Raw genomic sequence first — 21,191 nt, 5'->3', positions numbered from 1 at the left:
TTACACAATATATTTCTGAGTTCCTCTTTTTTTTACTCTTCCCACTCCCAAGCATTGAAACATGAAACATAGCAGGGAATTGGAAAAATTATAGAATGAAAAAAAATATAAATGTGTCAACATGATATGCTCAAGCAAGTAAAAGCTATAGTAAAGTGCAAAAGCATATTTATTCTTACTTACTATCATGTTTTCATTTTATTGGAAACTGTTTATAAGAAAGTGTGATCTGCCTACGTGTCACTAAAATGCAGTTAACTTGGATTGAGCTTATTTGAATAGAAGCACCAGACGAGATTGTACTGTCTCACCTTTGCTATTTGCTTTATCCATATAGCCCTTAGCCAGGGGTCAGCAAACTTTTTCAGCAGGGGGCCGGTCCACTGTCCCTCAGACCTTGTGGGGGGCCGGACTATATTTTGAAAAATAATATGAACGAATTCCTATGCCCCACAAATAACCCAGAGATACATTTTAAATGAAAGGACACATTCTACTCATGTAAAAACATGCTGATTCCCGGACTGTCCGCGGGCCGGATTTAGAAGGCAATTGGGCCGCATCCGGTCCCCGGGCCTTAGTTTGGGGACCCTGGCCCTTAGCTAAGCTGTAAGAACTACCATAATACTAGACGTTGTGAAGGTAGGAAGGTGTCTAAATTCAATTTATATGTAGATGATGCAGCCTGGGTTATATATAATAACACTAATTCTTATGAAACTTTGATCAATGATTATTAGTAAGGCTTCAGATTATAAAATCAATTTTACAAAATATGGATGGTTTAGCTTTAATAAGAATAATTCTATGCAAACAAAAATAACCAAATATTATAAATTCCATGGATAAACACACCATCAGATATTGGGTATATGGGTAATGCAAAATTTATAAACATTATCAGAATATAATCATAATAAATGAATGACTTAAAATTATATAAGATCTCAGCTGATGGAACAAACAAAGTATTATGGATGGGAAGGATGTCAGTGTTAAAAATTATAATACTCCCCAAAATCCTATTTTTCTTTTTAAACATACCATTACAGGTCCTACCAAAGGCACTGAACAATGAGCAAAAAATGTTTATAAATTTTGTCTGGGACAGAAAAAAGCCAAGGGTTACTAATAAAATGTTGATTAAACCTATGTATAAAATTCCATTCATACAATATTTTTATGAAGTAGCCATGATATTACAATTAAAACATTTCAACAGGAGCAATGTATTTCCACAAACTTGAAGTTTCTGGTACTGTTCTTGCTGCACTCCAAGCAGTCTGGTTTAAATATAGTTCAGAGAAGAGGTGCCGATGGACATGCAGCTAGTTCCCATATCCTTACACCAGAAGAGGCTGACAGCAGGAAAATCAAATGTCAGAGAAGGCAATGATGGCAAGTCTCTTCCCCAACCTCCTGGTTGTACCAACTGCAGCTGCAGCTCTTATTGCATTTATTGCACCCAATGTAAATACTTGCAAAAATATTGATGGACCTCAGGCACCAGGCTTCCTAAAACATGACATGAGGGTCTTACATCTAAGGTCTAATTCAGGTCCGGCTGTTGTTATAAGAATTCTAAAGTTTCAAATAGAGAATAAATATTCATATACGGCAAACATATACACATGTACATAAAGCATGTGTCTGAAATAGTACAGGAGAGCTCTGTACTTAAGCTCTGTCGTTTCGGTAAAGGCAAAAATTACCTTTTAATAATTGTATGGAAGAAGAAAGTTCCAATTGCTGCGCAGGGACAGGGGCTATTTGGTGATCTGTGGTTTACTATGATAGGCTGCTTTTCAAACCCCCCCCCCAAGTTCTTTCCCACAACTGCCTCAGAAGACCCAGTGACTGGGCTCAACTGAAGCGTCACTTCCTCAGAGTTAGAATTATTATTATTTCATTTATTAAATTTATATACATCGCCCTTCATCCGTAGATAGCAGGGCGGCTCACAACATAAAAATCAGGGGTCAAACGCCCTGTGATCTTCGGGTGAAGGGCGGAGAATTAACAAACGCTGTAATCATGATCTTCTTCTTCTTTGGCGATCACTTGTAGCTGAGTAAGATTGTCTAAGAACGGAGTCCAAACTGGCAGGAGGTCTCATTAGGGAAAGCGTGCCTCGGTTTCAGAACGGTTTTGGTTTAAGAACGGACTTCTGGAACAGATTAAGTTCGTAAACCGAGGTACCACTGTATACGGGGGTAAATTGCGTATACTTGAAAATATTGGCAGCATTAAGATAAATTCAACAATGTAAATAAGTTTTGATGGATGCAATACCGAATAGTTTAGTTTATGTAAAATAGGCAGGGATTTGTTATGCAAAATGAACCATGGAAAAGGACTGAAGCATACATACTGTATAGAAAGGTGATGCTGCATAAATCTAACAGGACCCAGAACAGAGTACAAACCTAAAATTACAGAATCGTGGAACTGGGGTCACACCAAAGTCCATCTAGCCCAACCCCCTGCAATGCAGGAATCACAGCTGAAGAGTCCCTGACAGATGCCCCCCCCCCCCGCAACTTACTCTGCTTCAGGACCCTTTGCCTGTTGCTTTATCACAGAGGCCAGAATTTTGCTTCCTCTCATATTCAAGATTTTTTGTGTGTGTTGTACATAAAACAGGGACTTTTCCATATCGTCTTCTAAACAGAGAAATTGATTGTTGGTCTTGTGGAGAAGTTTGCTTGGTTGTCTTCAGGGTAAAAGACTTAAGAGGAATATTCATAGGAAACTGCCTTGGACAGAGTCGGACATTGACCCATTCACCTCAGCATTGTCTACACTGGCAGCTCTCCTGGGTTTCAGACAGGGAACATTCTCTGGCCACCTGGAGATGTCATCCAGGATTATCTATGAGGATGAGGATGATGCAGAGCAGATTGTCTAATCCTGTGCTATGGACACCCCTAGACTTGGGAGTCTTCTACTGCATTTCAAGGGACGTTGGGATCATCTCCCTTTGGAAATGTGGCTGAATAAAGAATGATCTGATATAAACACATGAACTCCAAAAGAGAAGATTCAGCAAACCTGCAGACGGAACAGCAGGTGCTTCAAAGTTCTGAAGAAACATCAGGAGGGGCAAGTTTGGCCCAGGGGCAAGGTGGGTGGGTTGCCATGGGAACAATGACCTGCCCTCCTTTGTGACATCTCTTGCTTCTCCCTTAAAAGCCACCAACTACAGGTGTCCATTGTGGGTTAGTGAGGAGAGGTAGAGAGAGAGGTGTGAGTGCAGTTGGCGGAAGGAGATTTAGGAGAGGATTTGTCTTTGTCTTTGGTCACCATGTTCAGAGTGTAAGTAGGATTTCTTCCCCTTCTCTGTCGCCTGGGGTGGGATCCTGGAATCCCCTGCACAGCCTGAGCCACCTGAAATTGTCTTGGCCAGTCACTCCCCTCCCGAAGAGCTCAGCTCCCCCACCTTCTTCCAATTTCCTCTCCTCTCCCATCTCCTCAATTACATTCATTATTTACATTCATAGGCCAGCTATCCTGCAAGGAGCTCCAATGGTTCTCCTCCAATGGTTCTTCCTGCCACCAGTTTTTACCCTCACATCAATCCTGCAAAGTGGGCTAGGCTGAGGGAAAAAAGACTGACCGAAGGCCAATCAGTGAACTTCATGGGGATTTGAACCCTGGTCTTCCAGGTCCCCCTAGTCCAGCACTCTAACTACTACATGTCTCCCTGCCTCCATCTTCCATCTCTCAAGTGGTCAAGCCCAATAGGCATTCTCCCCCCTTTCTGTGGGTCTCTCTGTCTCTAAGCAAGACTCCACCACCTTCCTCTCAGCTGCCCAACCTTCTTCTGGTCGTCTTCTTGGACACCTTGATGCTTGGAAGACCCACCTAGCGGTCTCCTCCCTCTCTGGGCAGGGCTGTCCTCAAAAGACTAGGCAGAAGCACCCTTTAAATGCTGGCAATGCTTCTCTTTCCTTTGGGGTGGAGTGTTGCAATCCCTCATGGCATATAGCTTCACACCAGAGCTTCACACCAGGGCTTCACACCAGAGCAAAGGCCTGTTTGGTCCAGTGGCCAACCAGATGTCTCCAGGAAGCCCACAAGGAATAGCCCAATCCTGTTGATTGTCCTCTAACAGGTGGCTTCAGTGGTAGATTGCCTCCAAACCTGGAAGTTCTACATACTGTGGCTATTTCAGATCACAGCCGCAAATACTCTCCTCCTCCTCCATGAATACGGTAGGTGTGACCCCCTCTTTCCAACCTTGCGAGGCAGTCGTCCTTTGCACATCTTTTGGCTGCCAATTTCACAAATCAATTAAGTGTTATGCGAAGAAGTGCCTGTGGCGTTTGCCCATTCCTGGGTAAATAAGACTGTGCAGGAGGGACGAAAGGGTTAACAGGCTGACCAATAGGAAGCCGGAGGCGGAGCTTAGGGGCTTTAAGACACAGCCCAAGGGAACATTTGGCAGTTTAGAGTTGGCAGTTGGGAGTGGGAGTTGGTGGTTGTGAGGGTTGGTGTGTGGAAGTTGGTGGTGGTGGGGTAGAGGAGTTATGTTATGAAGTCCTACAGTTCATTCAACTGCAGAAAGAGGGAAGGAATTAGTAGGGATGTGCCGGCAATTCTCTATTAGGCTAGACATATTTCTGTTCTGCATCATCTCTTCTAGGCTCAGCCAACTGAGACGTTTCATGCAGCTTCAAAAGAGCAATGAAGTGGCCCCGCTCCGGCATCTGGAGCAGCCAGTGGCAAACACAATGTGTACCTGGGGATGGGGCGATCCACCCACAGAGGCGGGGCAATCCACCCACTGGGGCGCGCTGATCCTCCCGGGGGTGCCATCGGCAGCGCCCAATCCTCCTGGAGGTGCCATTGGGTCAAAAGGAGGAACCAAGTGGCCCCGCTCGAGCGCCAAGAGCAGCCTGTGACACCAAGTGAGGAAGTGACCCCCCCCCCTGCACCATTTTTGGAAGGGAAGGGCAGGAATAGGCTAGAGTGGCAGCTCAGGGTATAGGATTTGTGGTGGAGGGGAAGTTAGTAAGAAAAATAAAATAAGAGTCAGACTGCTGGATCCGACCCAAGGCTCATCTGGTCCAGCATCTGGAAACCCAACCCAGTGGCCAGGCAGTTTTGTGGGGTTGATGAAGATGCTATTGACTGAGAGAGGAGAGGAAACATTTCTAGTGGAAGCAGGAGGCAGAGGCAGCTGATAGGACAGGGCTGGGGGACAGTGATCAGAGGGCCACATTCTCTTGTGAGCCACATTCTGGAGGCTGCAGGCCAAGACTGGCCCCCAAGGCCTGGGGGTTTGCCACCCCTCTAGTAGGAGTGTAGAAGCAGGGAAATCAAGGGGAAGATTCTTGGAATAGTCTTGGAAGCTGCTAAGGGACGAACTAACCTGTCCCCATGTCCTTTTCTTGTTACATTTCTGCAACAGCTGTTGAAGGTTTTACCGGAGTCGGAGGTTAGTTCTGGAGAAAACAAAAGACCCTCTGCCCACTTCCACCCCCACCCTCCAATAGGTTCCCAAAGCAACTAATGCAACTAATGTGGCGTGTGTCCCTGGGGTGTCAGGATGATGCCAGAGGCATGTCCTGCCCTCTTCCCTGGTGCTGCCCTTCCACTTCTGCCCAGGAGGCTGCAGGGCCCATGGAGGTCCTCTGGGGCAAGGGATTGGGCCCAAGCCTGAGGGAGGCCAGTCTTTCCTGGCTTGGGCCTGCTTGTGGGCTCTCTTGCACCCGTTAATAGTAGGTTTTGTAATGTCACAAAAGGCGTCTGTTCCAGCTTTCTCTTTCCTCTGCAGAAGGCAATAGGCGAACGCATGCGACCAACATCCAAAGAAGGTAACCAAATCTCCACACCTTGGGGATGTAGAATGCGTCCATGGAGCTGACTTTTCACTTCTTGGCTTTATGGTTCATGCCCGAGAAATACCTCCCAGGAAGGCCTTCTTGCTATACAGTGGTACCTTGGTTTACGAAATCAGGCCGGCATGAGCCCTCAAACTCCGCGCGCATGAGGGTGGCATCGCTCTATTTCTTTAGCATCTCTATGTTGACAATGCCTTGCAGTTTGCATTGGAAGCTGAATCGTCCGATTACGGGCCGGGAAAGCCCGATGTAGAGACTACCCCGCTGCTCCGGAACCTCTTTGCTGTTCCCACTCACCCACCTGCGGCGGAAGAGGGAAAGAGGCCGTGTGAGAGAGGCCCGGAGAAAGGCTTTGTTTCGACTCTACACCTTTTCCTATCTCTAGGGTTGCCCCCTGAGGGCGGCCGAAGGACAGGGCGGCCGTCGCGGCTTGAGTGCGTCACGGCGGAGACGCTCTCCCACCTGTGCCAGCATGGAAGAGACGAGAGGTGCCGCTGACGCGGCGGCGGCGGCGGCGGCTGAAGCCCCGGAACCGGCGGCCGGGGAGTTGCTAGGAGATGGTGAGGGGGCAAGTTGGGGGAGAGGAGGAAGGAGGCGGCCGGGGCGGAGGGAGACCCTCGTTGGCCTCGCGATACTCCCGTGGGGTTCGGTGGGGGATAACTTCCTGCTGCGCGCGCTTTAGGATTGCGACTAGCGCGCGTTGGGCAGCTCTGCGCCTATTCCCTGGTGCTGCTCTCCTCGAGCTTTTCCTCCTTTCCCACCCTGAATGGATGCCACCGAGAAAAGCAGCCCTTTACTGTGGACAAATAAGGGGGTCTGGGTGTTCACGGTATTTTATTGAGGGCTCATTTTTAGGTGGGGACCTGAGTTCCTGGCAACTTTGAAAAAGTTAAGAGAGCTGATGGACTGGACAGAAAGGACCCCCGGGGGCTACTTGATTATTATTGTTTGTCTTTTTCGATGGAGGTTTCTGCCTGCTCAAGAGCGAAATGATTTAAAAAAGGAGCCTGGATTATCTGTGTGAGGAAAAGAAGATGCCAAACCTCCCCTCTCTCCTCTTGCGTCTCTTTCAGAATGCTATGTGGACTTCTTGAAGGAAGATTTTGATGTGAAGGCGTACACCTCACAATCGATTCATCAAGCTGTTATAGCTGAACAGTTAGCGAAACTTGCTCAAGGGATTAGTCAGTTGGATAAAGAGCTGCACTTGCAAGTAAGTGCCACGCGTATCACCCAGATCTATATATAAAGGCAGCTGAGATTCTGAAACGGCATTGAATTGTTTGTTCAACTCTATGGCTTTTAGACCTGCCCAACAAGGAATGTCATACTTAACTAATTGAAGATGCTTTTTGTCAATGAATGTATATATGGAAAAGTGATGGTTAAATTTTGCCTCCTGCAGAAAGCATTCAGATAAACATGTAGAGGCAACATTAATATGGTAGTCTCATAGCCAGTATTATTACGGTATGATAATTGTCAGTGTGTAGGCTCTCCAAAATGGGCTGTAACTATTGTAAGTGTGTAGTAATGTATATCTATACATGTTTGTGTGTTGGTAGTGGAGAAATAAATGCAAAGTTAAGCTGTGAATGTAAGTAGCCCATCCACACAATGTGAATAGTGATAATTGGTTTGCCTTACATGCATTGGGATGAGCCAAGTGATTCATTCAGCCTTAAAGAGAGGCTTCAGAGCTCACTTAACTTTATTGGGCACACAAAACTTTTTCAAGATAGGCAATTATATTTGTACTTGCTACATAAACTCCTGAGCCTTTCTGGGATCTTCCTTGAGCCCAGAGTGGGGAGCCTGTGCCAGGGCTGGAAAGCAGAACTACTTCTTATGATCCAGCATGCAATCCACACCACCAGCTGTATTTGCTTATTAGTATTCTTTTTATGAAAATGCATTTTGTCCTCTTACATGTAAATGAATCCTTGGAATGTTAACAGAATGCCCAAGTCCTGATGTAAGAGCTGTGCAGTGCAATTTGGAATAGGAGAAATATGCTTTGTGATTTAATTGTGGCTATTGTTTGAACTGAGAAGAGAGGAGAGTTCAGGATTAGTTAGAATTACCTTTATAGGCAAAATATGGTTATCCTTGTTAAAATATTTGCCAGCATCTTAACAAGTAAACATGAGTAGATTCTTTTGAGGAAATTCTGTATTGAATGAGAGAATTGAACTTCACTTTGGTATTCACACTTAATTAATCAACCAGTCAATCAATAGATTTTTATTGTTTATAGCCAATAGCCATCGCAATACAATATAAGCACAAATCACGCAACTACAGGAATTTAATCACATAGGTTAAATTTTTGGGTTGATGGTTTATTGCTGGTGACTAGAAACTTATAGTAGACAATAATCACTCTTTGATTTTGATATAAAATGCCAGTTTTCAATCAGTTTATAACTACTGCCAGGGGTTATCCTTTAACCAGTGTGCAGGTACATTTCTCATAACTGAATATATTTACACTGAGTCCAGCCAAGGTTGAGTGCTTCTGGTTTAGAATGGAAGCTGCCAGTAAGCAGTGCGGTGCAATATTGATTTCCTGCCAGGTTTAACACCTGTCCTTTAAAGAGTTATTACGGAAAAGGCAGGCAAGTGATCCTTTGTGTGCCGCAAACCAAGTTTGTTTGTCTTTCTGTGTGTGGAGTTTGGATACTTTGTAAGGTGGGGCTTCATTGGAAGCCCAGTTACTCTATGACACTTTGCACATGCAATATCAAACCGTACACTAGTAGTACATGCACTAGTAGCAGCAGGCCATGAATTTTGGCGCTTTCCTCCTCCTGCCCCTCAGTCATGGCAAGGAGATTGGGTGCATCTGCTTCTGTTTTACATTTTTAACCAGACTTTCTTGCTACAGTATATCTAAACTGGTGTGAGGGAACTCTGCTTATATTATTTATTCGTTCCATAAAACATATGCTCCATGAGAATAAAAGGCAAACCTCAAAGCATTTTACAAGAAAAGAATAAAACATGACATTATTAGTTTAAAAACCAGTTACAAACTATTTCAAATCTTCAAAAATAATTAAAATCAACAATAGGCTAAAAGCCAGATTAAAACATATGTTTAAATAGGCTTGCCTAAACAGAAATGTTTTTAGCAGGCACCCAAAAGCACAGTGAAGGCCTGATGTTCATAGGCAGAAAGTTTCAGTGTGGGTGCTGCCACACTAAAAGATCAATTTCTTACAAATTTGGAACAAATGATATGTGACACCTGTAATAGATTGGAGCTGCCGAGTGGCCTTATATGGGGTAAGGCAATTTTGCAGGTAAACTGTGTATTATATGATGATTTGTTCAAACAAGCCAGGATCAAACCATGGTTTATAAGCCTGACTTATTAATTAAACATAGTTTAAACTAATCAAAATCCCTCCTGGTTTGTATGTAACAATAAACTGGTTAGTATAAAACTGGAAGTGGAAGTTTCAGATCTCCTCCTTGCGATTGTGTTCAAGTCTGAGGCTCGCTGCTGTTTACAGTATGTTTAATGCTGGTGGTTTAGTGCTCTGTCGTTATGATCAGGGCTGCCGTAAAAAATTATTTCATGATACTTGCATTAGAAATGCGAATTGGAAAGGCCAAGATCCATACAACCTTGCAACAAATTCAGCAAACTGAAGGGCAGTTTGAACTTGCATTTCTGGGACAGCATGCTCCATGCTGCATGGCAAACCAGTATTTGTTTTGTATTATTCTTCTGATAATAATTGATAGTCTTATTTTATAGGTAGTTGCAAGGCATGAGGACTTGTTAGCACAAGCAACTGGCATCGAATCTCTGGAAGGTAAGCATGGCTTGTAGAATCTCTTATTCTAGGAGTGAGTTTCTTTTCAGTTTGCATAGGGGTAGGGTCTTGGAAGAGGAACCAAAATCATGTGGTTGGCTTCTGTTCTAATGAATCTCAAAGCTATGCCCAAATTCCAGAAATGATGGTCAGGTTTCATAACTTCTTAAAGTCCCTCGTAATATATGAGCTTATTTATTAGCATGCTATACCAAAATATCCCTTGCCACTCTTCCAGTGAGTTTATGTTGTTTCCACTACTTTCTGATTACTATCTGAGTGGTTATTTAATATTTTTCCAGTTAGCTCTTGCTTGTTTTTCCTAATTGTGTTCTTAATGTAGCTTAGAAGTACATGTAAATCAGCCTATGATATCCGTTTATTTAATAATAATTTATATAGTTTATAGTATATGTATATATGTATGTAGTTTTCTACATATATATATATATATATATATATTCCGTCCTGGGATCTTTGGATGCAGGGCAGCAAACAAATTTGATTAATAAAAAGAATACTAAAAGGCTGGGAATGTTTAAACACTGAACTCTGACACAGAACATAACTAATGAGCAGAACTTGGTTGAACAATAGTTCAGGTAGATCAATATCCCTTTGTTATAATGCTGCACAACTACATTTTTTAAAAAACCACAAAACTGGAAAACCTTGAAAGGCCTGAAGTCATAGTGTAGTGGACTTACGGAAAAAGTTTATGAAGCTGTTAACTCGTCAGCAGGTGGAGCTGTTCATATAATGCTGTCTACTAGTCACTTCTGGCTAAATAGAAGTGTTGTTTACATCAAAAACCATTGAGAACCTGAATGAACTGCAGATTTTGGTAATTAAGCAGCTTTTCAATCAAAAGAATTCATGGAGTAAAGAAATGAAATAAATGGACTAAATAAAACATACACTACAAACACACACACAAATATTTTTTAAAAATCTTTTTTTAAAAATACTTCCTTTAAAAAAAATCTTTTTTTATAAAAAAATTCAAATTTCTTTAAAAATCCCTTAAATAACTCTGAAATAGAAGAAGTATCTGAAGAAGTGTGCATGCACACAAAAGCTTATACCTAGAACAAACTTAGTTGTTCTCTAAGGTGCTACTGGACAACTTTTCAATTTTTTAGAAGGATCTTTTAAAGGGATTTAAAAAAGAAATTCATTTTTTAAAAAAAGATTTTTTAAAGGAAGTTTTTTTTAAAGTTTTTTTTAAAAAATCTTTGTATTTATTTTGACTACGTTAGACCAACACGGCTACCCACCTGAATCTACACACACACACACATATACATATACACACACACACACACACACACATGTTGATATTTTACCATTTGGAAAATATATCGTTCTACATCTCCTTTTATTTCAGTTACTCACATTTGCAGTTCATTTGAGTCACTGAATTCAATGGAGCTGTAAACTTATATCCATCTTTCTGGGAGTGAGGTCCATTGAACTCAGTGAGACTTATTTGGAGTAGGATTTCACTGTGCCATTACTTGCATGTAAACAGCACTTTCATTTACTGGATATTATTATGTGAACTCATGCGACTGGACGAATCCCAAGCCGAAATTAAGATTGCTGGAAGAAATATCAACAACCTCAGATATGCTGATGACACAACCTTGGTGGCAGAAAGTAAGGAGGAATTGAAGAACCTTTTAATAAGGGTGAAAGAGGAGAGCAAAAAATATGGTCTGAAGCTCAACATCAAAAAAACTAAGATCATGGCCACTGGTCCCATCACCTCCTGGCAAATAGAAGGGGAAGAAATGAAGGCAGTGAGTGATTTTACTTTCTTGGGTTCCATGATCACTGCAGATGGTGACAACAGTCACAAAATTAAAAGACCCCTGCTTCTTGGGAGAAAAGCAATGACAAACTTAGACAGCATCTTAAAAAGCAGAGACGTCACCTTGCCGACAAAGGTCCGTATAGTTAAAGCTATGTTTTTCCCAGTAGTGATGTATGGAAGTGAGAGCTGGACCATAAAGAAGGCTGCTCGCCGAAGAATTGATGCTTTTGAATTATGGTGCTGGAGGAGACTCTTGAGCAGGGGTCCCCAGACTTACCGGCGTTTGGGCCGGTTCCCACCGCGCCGATTGCGCGGCGGGCCGGAGGACGGGGGAGCGCGCGCCTGTGCGGGCTGGCGGGCGGGGGAGCGCGCTTCCAGGGTGGAAAAAGCACCGAAAATCCGTTGTGCGCATGCGTATGGGCCTCACCCGACCCGGAAGTGCACCAGAAATGACCTCTTCCGGGTCGGGAGAGGCCCATACACATGCGCACAAAGGATTTTCGGCGCTTTTTTCCCGACCCGGAAGAGCGCTGTCGCGCTGCGCGCCGTAAGAGCTGGCGGCGGGGGTCGTCGCGGGCCAGATTGGCAGGCCAATTGGGCCGCATCCGGCCCCCGGGCCGTAGTCTGGGGACCCCTGCTCTTGAGAGTCCCATGGACTGCAAGAAGATCAAACCTATCCATTCTGAAGGAAATGAGCCCTGAGTGCTCACTGGAAGGACAGATCCTGAAGCTGAGGCTCCAATACCTTGACCACCTCATGAGAAGACTCCCTGGAAAAGACCCTGATGTTGGGAAAGATTGAGGGCACAAGGAGAAGGGGACGACAGAGGACGAGATGGTTGGACAGTGTTCTTGAAGCTACCAACATGAGTCTGACCAAACTGTGGAAGGCAGTGGAAGACAGAAGTGCCTGGCATGCTCTGGTCCATAGGGTCACGAAGAGTCAGACACGACTAAACGACAACAACATTATGTGAATGCTTTAATGTTGATTTCCCTATGCAAGTTTTTAAAAGTGCACTTAGCAGGCGCTGATCTTTATGGTAGTACATCAGATTGCAGATCTGTGAAAATGACTTCTTTATGACTTCTTTATGAAGAAACAGAAATGGACAGGGATAGCTTAGAAAAAGCAACTGATTAAATGTGATGTAGCATTCACTGAGTTTTCTTCTCCCTCCTTTTTTTTCTCAGCTATTTATGGAAACGCGTGGTTTATGTTTGCTTGACGCTGTGGAGGAATAAACAATAATATGTTTTATTATAATGTTGATGGTTTCTGTTTTTATTCTTTTTTGCATGCTCCCCTCCCATTAAGTGGAAAAACCCAAGAGATACCATATTATTTATAGTTGAACAGCTTATAGCACCATTTAGAACAAAAACTAAAATTTCAGTTTGTTGTTATAGTCTGAATAATATACCAGACGTGATAATTTTGTGGTAAACCCAAGTTATACAGGGAACCGGCCCACCTTTGAAGAGGGTGAAGTGTCTGTCTCAGACGGTGGAAGGACAAGAGGTGGCACTCCAACTGCCTCGCTGCTTCTGCTGCTACTAGAACACCCCCTCTCCCCGGGCAGAGAAGCCAAGTAGAAGCTTTGTGGAACTCCCTGGCTCCTGCTGAGTTTGACAAAAGCCAGGGCATTGGGGAGGTGGAGTTGGCCACCTCTGGTTATACATGATGCCTTTTATGTTCCTAAAACAAGAGAGTGATTTTCAATCTGTAAAAAGTGCTGAAAAGAGCGTTACAGTATTGCACCCCCCCTCTTTTTTAAAAAACAACAACTCCCCTTTTCATTGAAAAAACCACGGCTTCAGTATTTCTGGAAATGATTCCTCAGCCATGCAAGAAAATATGGGCAAATTGTGTGGTTTGTAGGGGATTGGGCATTGAGGAGGGAGATCTATGGTCAAATGCCAGTTTGCTGAGGGACCTTGTGCCAGGTCCTTGCTCCCATCACCAGAAGAGTTTTCTTGGAGGGAACTTGAGATAGGACCACCTTTGTGGCACTGTACTGCTTATTGAGTTCTCTCCTGAAAGAAACTAGCTCCATCCCTGATGGTTTTCAAATGGGAATTAAATGTCATTTCAGTTTGCAAAATGGAAATGAAAAAGACAAGCAAAAAAAGAAACTAGTTGTTTCAATGTCGCCGATCTGCTTTTTTAATCTTTTGGATTATATCTAGTGAGATGTTCCTTGTTTTCAGAGCTTTTCAATGAGTATGGCTCATGCTGGATGTAAGATGCTTATTACAGTATTTGAAATGGTTCAGTGGGGCCCTAGGCAGTCTAGAAGTGTTAAATAAAGAATCTGCCACACAGCGTGGATACTGTCTGGTGTTTGACCACAGTAAAGATTGATTGATTGATTGATGTGTGGATAGAAGGATATTGGGTCATGTGTTGTTTCTCATGCTCCTTGGAGAAGAAGGTAGCATTAAAAATATATATATATTACAACTTTCATACTTTTTATGGACAGAGCTCTTGAAGCCTGAACACTCCTTAAAGATTCTGAGATTAAGAGCACAGAGCAACCCTAATTTGATGATGCCCCCTATCTAATTAAATAATGCATAATGTTTTATCTGAATCCTAACTCCTTGATGTATAGATGACTAAGCCTTGACAAATGTGTGGGATGACAAATTCTCGTTGAGACACCCTGGCATGCTGAGCCTACAGAGTTACATATATAGAACTGGACTCCTACATGAGATTGAACTGATACTGTAATGTTCTGAGTTGCAGCATGTACTTTTACAACAAAAGATCAGCACTGCTTCAGATATGCCAAAATTTGGCTGTTCTGTTTGGGAGAAAACTGGGATGCCCCCTTTGATAACATAACGCCATAGGTACATAAGTGCCCTAAATATGAAAAGGATTGGTCTGCTAGGTTGTAATCCTAAAAATACTTAAACTAAATTCAGTAGAACTTCACAAGTTAAAAAAAAAGGGGGGGGAGGATCAGCTGGTAAGGTTAAAAAAAATCTAGTTGATTTTCTGGCATTATATTAGCAATGTCATCTTCTCAAGAACACTGGGATTTCTGGAGTGAAAAAAAATTCTTAGTGATGTTGAAAACAAATATATTGAGTCGTGGTGGGAGTTCAATAATCAGTCTTTAATCAGTTCTCAGATTTTCTCTTAGTACTTATTATGTAATAACCTTGATTGATTTTTCAGGAAATAATGAATTCTAGGCAATAATGGATTCGAAACCAATTCTAAATGTAGCACAATACTATTCGTAGCTATAGAGATGTCAAGAGAACTTGGCACTTTTGAGTAACTGGCCTCAGATTTCAGCCTGCCAAGTTTCAGCTCGGATTACTAGAATAACTGCTAGGCTTGTTTTATAGATGTTGATATATGAGAGTCCTGGATTCAAATTCAGACTTGGCCATAAAGCTCACTGGGTAGTGTTTGGTGACTTGTCATTTGTTTACTTGACCTTCTTCACAATATTAGTTTGAGTGATTAAGGGTGAGAAACCTTCTGTTGGTCATCAGGCAATGGCTTTTTCCACCTGCCTTGCTCCACCCTTCAGCCCTGGGAGCCTTTCCAAGGCCATGACTTTAGAAACAGCAGAAGCAGCTGGAGTTCAGGGATATTTTTTTAAAAAAAATTGTAAGTTGTGTGTCCTTGTTTCTCAATTTGATCCTTTTTCATGGTTTTGTATGTTTTGTGGTATTTTATGCATTGTGATTTGCTGTTATTTTTTATTGATTATAGATGAGTAATCATTTATTGTAATTGATAAGTGTCAACTGTTTATTATTTGTTGGTGTTTAATTTTACTGTTTACTATTGGATTCTATTGGATTATTGGATATTGCTTCATTTGATAGAAGTTGTTTATTTTAAAGTTACTGTGACTTTTTAATATTGGATCAGAGAGTTACTATTAATGTTTGATGTTATTATTTTTATATGTGTTGGAAGCCACCCAGAGTGACTGGGCAACCCAACCAGATGGGTGGGGTATAAATGAGAAAATGTTGTTGCCGCTGCCGCTGCTGCTGCTGCTGCTGCTGTTATTAAGGCTACAATCCTTAATGTACTTGGCAGAAATTACATCCCATTGAGTGGTACTTGCACTTGTGTATAAATGGTTAGGATGATGCTGTAAATGTGTTAAGAACAATACATTTTATTTTATTATTTTATTTATTGTCTTCATTAGTTGCTTACAAAAATTAAAATTAAAAGCAAGGGTAAAAAGAAGGATAAAACAAAATATACAAGTAATAGATATAGAAAACAGATCCAGATCTACCTCACCCCACTAAATTATGAGTAGAAAATTGAAATCCAATGGTCTGGGTAAATAGTAATGTTTTTACCTGGTGCCCAAGAACAGGAATTGCACCTCCCTCAGAGATGAATAACACAGGGTCTGGGTTGGTTCATATGGAGAGAGGTGGTCCTTGAAGTATTATGGTCAAAGACAACACTTTGAATTGTGTGCAGAAACTAATTGGTAACCAGTTTAGCTGAGTCAGGATTGGTGCTATGTACTCAGACTATCTTGCCTCAATGAGCAATGTGTCTGCTGAATTCTGCCCTTAGTAACGCCGTTTCTAAGCCATCTTCAAAAGCGCTCCTACTCTTTGCAATAATAAAGCACTTGGTACACTTAAAAACAGTATAGGAAGGATTAAAGATCAAAGTTGCTACTATTTTTGAGTTCCTCGCTTGGTCTTAAAATGTGGCATTTTATTGGGAAAAGGTTCATTCTCTCTGCTTTTGCTGTCTTATTCAGGTGTTCTTCAAATGATGCAGACCAGAATCAGTGCATTGCAAAGTACTGTTGACAGGTATGCCATCCCTATAACAATGATTTAGTAGTTTTAAATCCTTCTGCACTCCTGCGGTTTCTAAAACATATTTTGTTTTTCATCAGAATCAGAGCCAAAATAATCGATCCTTACAACAAAATCGTGTCCCGTACGGCACAGTTAGCAAGGCTTCAGGTAAGTTTACAAGCATCTTTCTTCCCTTATTCTCCAGGAATAACATTTCTTTTGATTGGAGAGGGAGAAAGCAGTTCAAAGAGCTATCTACCGATTCTGTCAAAAGGATGGTTTTCTTCTTGTAGACAGGAATGCAACAATGCTGAGAATAGTAGACCCGTTATTCAGAAGCATTTCAAGCAGTGTTTCTTTGCAACTTTGCAACAATTGAGCCGATATATGAACAAGATTTAATGGTGGCCAGGGAGAATTCTGTAGTTTTTCTTCTGACTGAGTGTTTCTATGGTTACTGGTTGGAAGTGGGGGGGGGGGAACGGGACGGGACTCCAATGACAACACTGCCAGAATAAATAATTGAAACCACTGAATATGTTCATAAATCCTTGTGGAAAGGAAAAGTAAGTTCTCACAAAGCAGATTTGCACTTGGCACAAACTTTCTTCCATATCTGTAATTGCTCGTTTCAACTGAGGTAATTGTTTACGGGGTTACCTCCTCTTGTGTCTCTCTGGTAGCATCCTTTGTCTTTGTGTAGCTGCCTTCTCATGCTGAGAGCAATCCTTATTTTTTTCTTTGCTTGGCAAATTTTTTAAAAAATTGATTGGCAAATCAGCAATAAACTTGGAAGGATTCCTCAGTTGCTGCTGTTTTCAAGTCTTGGATAGTTCAAAACAATTTTTCAAGCTTTCCCCAGCTTCATATGCTTTTCACCAAATTGGTTTTTTTTTACCGCAACTTGTGAACACAGTTCTGACTATTTCAACCAAAGCTCTAGTCAGTGCTTTTCTGTCCCTCATGCACAAAACCATAGTTACCTTCATAGAGCAGAATTCAGATTTCCTGTTCGCTTATCTTTTCTAAATTACAGACCTCTTGAGCATTGAACCCAATAGATACTGTGCTGAGTTGACATTGATAGATGCCCGTTGGTGGTGCAGAGGTAGCAAAGCTTGACTACCGGTATATGCTTATTTGGGTTTAACAGAATAATTCGCGGCTTGTATAACAAGCATAACACACACTCTGTTTTAATTTAGCCACTCAGCTGCAGCAGCCCCCAGATCTCTTCTCTAGACAATTGCCCTAACATTTAGGTTTTGCTTCATCTACTCTTTGACATGTTTTGGCACTTCTAGAACTCCTGAAAATTGTAATACGTATTTTCCCCTGAAATTGCAGGCGCTTTACTGTGCAGTGATTAAGAGCTTATGTCAGTTAACCATATTCCAGGCTGTGTCTATAATGAGTTAAAATAACATTTTGAGTTGTGTGAAAATATAAAAAAAATCTGCACATGCCTATTTTTTTCATCTTCCAGCATCCTAGATAGTGCTCTCAACAGATTACATTAACAGTCAAAATGTCGGAAGTGCATGTTATATAATATAGAACTGTTATGAAATTGAAGGGAATATTTGTCACTAGGCAACTTTAGATGAAGCACAGAGCTCAGATGTAATTTCAGGGTGTTTTTTTTTAAACATATGAGACTTGTGCTTTACCAAAAGTTGCCTCGTCTAGACCACAAATCCGACCAAGGCGTCAGATTTCTAATCACTTGTTCTAATAGTTTGTTCACCTTTGAATGTTTTAGGCCCACAATTGTAGTTTGTTTAAAACTGCTGGTGTTCTTTAATTCAGTGCTCAAAAATACTGCATATCATGGGATATCTAATGTAGAATCTGAAACCAGTAGAGTTTTGCTTTCACAAGCACTCTATAGGTCCAGTTGCAGACGTATCTTTCAGTATATTAGATAGCTGAAAATACACATTAAACATCGGTAGAACATTTAAGCACTTTGGGTGCTTCTTCTCCATAGTTCTCCATAGTTCTGTCTCAAACAACTGAAGGGTGTGTGAATCCTTCAGCCATGAGGGTGGGGCAATTGCACCAGGAGTAAGCATAGTGATTTTATAGGAAACACTCACATAATCAGCCCGGCCCACATGATTGCAGTGTTCATGCATCTTCTGTGGCAATTTGGGACAGTGTTGCAGAGATGTTGTTTGTTTGTTTATTATTTATTAAATTTGTATGCCACCTTTCATCCTCAGATCTCAGGGCAGTTCGGAAATGGCTCATTGTGCTGATAATGGGGGTGTTATTGGGTTGTTGTTTTTACAGTCGTACCTCGGGTTGCGAACATCTCGGGTTACGAGCAACTTGGGTTACGAACTTCGCAAACCCGGAAGTATTTTCGCCGCGCGTGCATGCGCAAAGCGCGAAAATAGCGCTTTGCGCATGCGCAAAACGGCGGTTCGGGCCCTTTTCGGGTTACGAACTGCGACCCGGAACGGATCGCGTTCGTAACCCGAGGTACCACTGTATTTTGATTATATATTTTGTGGCTTTGTATTTTGATTTTGTTCTGTAAACTGCCCGGAGACCTCCAGTTATAGGGCGGTATATAAATTCAATAAATAATAAATAATATAACGGGGCCTTTGAGGACAGAAGTGCTCTTTCCTTGTGTCCTCATGCTTTCTCTCCATATATCTCTGCTGCATAGAGCCTTTACATATTTGTAGCGTACAGAAACTCAGCTACCGAATTAAATGTTTCCCAATTTGCATATTTTTATGTGACGCAGAGTGGATTGATATAAATAATTGGTTTAAATCATGACTTAAATCGCCCACAAAAAGGGTTACTTTAAGTAGCTTTCCCCGCGGTTTAGTTCATTTACCGAAGCAGCATGCATAGTTCTAATTGGATGCAGTAACCATTGGAATATATACTCTTTGAAACTAGATCTAGTCTTTATGATACTCCAAAACCAGTGGTCATGTCACTCACATATCATAGAACAGATATTGGTAGAATAGCAATTGTGGATTTATGTTTGGTTCTCTTTCTACATATTTTAGGACACAAAGCAACCTGCATTAATTCAGGGATGGGGAACCTAAACCAAAGAAATGTTGTTGGTCCCTCATCAGCCGCAGTCAGCTGGCTAAGGGATGATGGCCATTGTAGTCTAATGGTATCTAGAGAGTCATGGGTTCCCCATCCCTGAATTAGTTCTAATTTCATTTGAACCGTGAGAAACCTGTGGCCCTCTAGATATTGTTGGACTCCATTTCCCATCAGACCCAACCAGCATTAGGAATGATGGGAGTTATAATCTAATAACGTCTGGAAGCTGCCATGTTGGCTGTCCCTGGAATAAACCTAGCTGAAACTTAACACAGTTTCTGGTTTGGGGTGCAGTTGGATGTGCTGGGGAGGAGAGGGGAAGCAAAAGTAAAACTAAACTATGGTTTAGCATTCCATCCAAACCAGATATAAAGGTCCACGACATTGAGTTCCTAATCTAGGTAAAATTTATGATGTATTTTGTCATATTTATGAACTTGGACTTCAAAAGCCACACATTTATACCCCTGGTTTATTCTTATAAACCTGCGGAAAGTTGGCTGTAACTCAGTATGTTTGATGGAGAAATAAGTAAATTTTGTTTTGAGAGATTTTGAGTAGGGACTTTATTAGCGCTGCATTCAGATAGCATTTTAAACCAGGCACTTACACGTACCTCTACGTACGAATTTAATGCGTTCCGAACGCACATTCGTAAGTCGAAAAAATTTGTAAGTCAAATCCCATAGGAATGCATTGGGAGAAAAAAATCGTAAGTCGAAGCAACCCTATCTAAAAATTCGTAAGTAGAAAAAATCCTATCTAAACCGCATCCAAGATGGCGGGCGGAGCTCTGTTCGTGAGTAGAAACATTCATAAGTAGAGTTATTCGTAAGTAGAGGTACCACTGTAATTGGTTTCAGGAAATAAAAAAAACCAAGATTGAATTTAAATTTGATCACTGTCATTTTAAAGTTTGTATATATGTATGCTTCAGGCTCCTGCATAAAAGGATTGATAATGTGTTTGTTGTTCTGATTTGTGAAAATTTGCATGCAGAATTAGATCCCACTCCCCAGAATTGGATTGGGTTGGGTTTTTTTGAAGAGAAACTTGCACATTTTAAGCCTTCGCCTGCTTCTTTTTGAAGTCTGCAGCAAAACTCTCCATGGTTTTAATACAATAGAATTGCAACCTTTATCTGTAGTATTCCCTCACTGTGCATTTGTGACTAAATGCCCTTCCATCCCTGCAGAGCAGCTTGTAGTTACAACCCTCTGTGGCGTGTTTTTATGACAGTGTATTCCAGATGATATCAAACCATGAACGGAACCATAATGTGATCATACGCCTATTGTCAGGCTAGAAATGTGTACTGTGTTTCCACAGCTGGTACTTAACAACTGTATAATAATGTAACATATTGAATATATTCTTAAACTGTGTTTCCTATCAAGGCTTCCTGTGACTTGCTGCGGAGAATAATGCGCATCTTGTATGTCAGCAAGAGACTTCAAGGGCAGCTGCAGGGAGGAAGCAGAGAGATAACAAAAGCTGCTCAGAGCCTCAATGAGCTTGGTGAGTTGACTTGGTCATTTTTAGTGGCATCCTATTTGCTAATGTGAAATGCTTTTTGCTTTTTTGCTCTTTCCTTTTTCCCTTTTTAAAAAATGGTATGGGAAATGTAGTTTCCTTATTTCTTACAGGGGTAATGGACTATATGGGAAATACAATTCTTAAGTTCGGTTTATTCAGCAATAATGAAAACACCTATGGTGGTGACATTCTCAGCTTTCTAGAGGTGGGAATTTGATTGATGCAGATCGGTTTCAGATATTTTGGAGCTGCCTTTATATGTTTTAA

At 41.6% G+C, this 21,191-nt stretch overlaps 1 protein-coding gene across 2 annotated transcripts in view; it reads left to right on the top strand.

Annotated features, from left to right (window-relative positions):
- The first annotated feature begins 6,073 nt into the window (after positions 1–6,073).
- COG5 (component of oligomeric golgi complex 5) overlaps positions 6,074–21,191 on the top strand; it is a 149,247-nt gene continuing 134,129 nt past the window's right edge. The window contains exons 1-6 of one of the 2 annotated variants that reach the window (XM_035127863.2): positions 6,074–6,406; positions 6,920–7,059; positions 9,613–9,670; positions 16,259–16,313; positions 16,400–16,469; positions 20,786–20,906. In XM_035127863.2, coding sequence (XP_034983754.2) covers positions 6,319–6,406; positions 6,920–7,059; positions 9,613–9,670; positions 16,259–16,313; positions 16,400–16,469; positions 20,786–20,906 — 532 coding nt within the window. In that variant the 5' untranslated portion in view covers positions 6,074–6,318. The remainder of the gene's footprint in view (positions 6,407–6,919; positions 7,060–9,612; positions 9,671–16,258; positions 16,314–16,399; positions 16,470–20,785; positions 20,907–21,191) is intronic. The other variant, XM_035127862.2, reaches the window with a different exon arrangement.

Source organism: Zootoca vivipara, chromosome 10 (genome assembly GCF_963506605.1).
Source record: "Zootoca vivipara chromosome 10, rZooViv1.1, whole genome shotgun sequence".
In the NCBI taxonomy this organism is placed as follows: Eukaryota; Metazoa; Chordata; class Lepidosauria; order Squamata; family Lacertidae; genus Zootoca; species Zootoca vivipara.
This window is presented reverse-complemented; position numbering and strand designations above follow the sequence as displayed.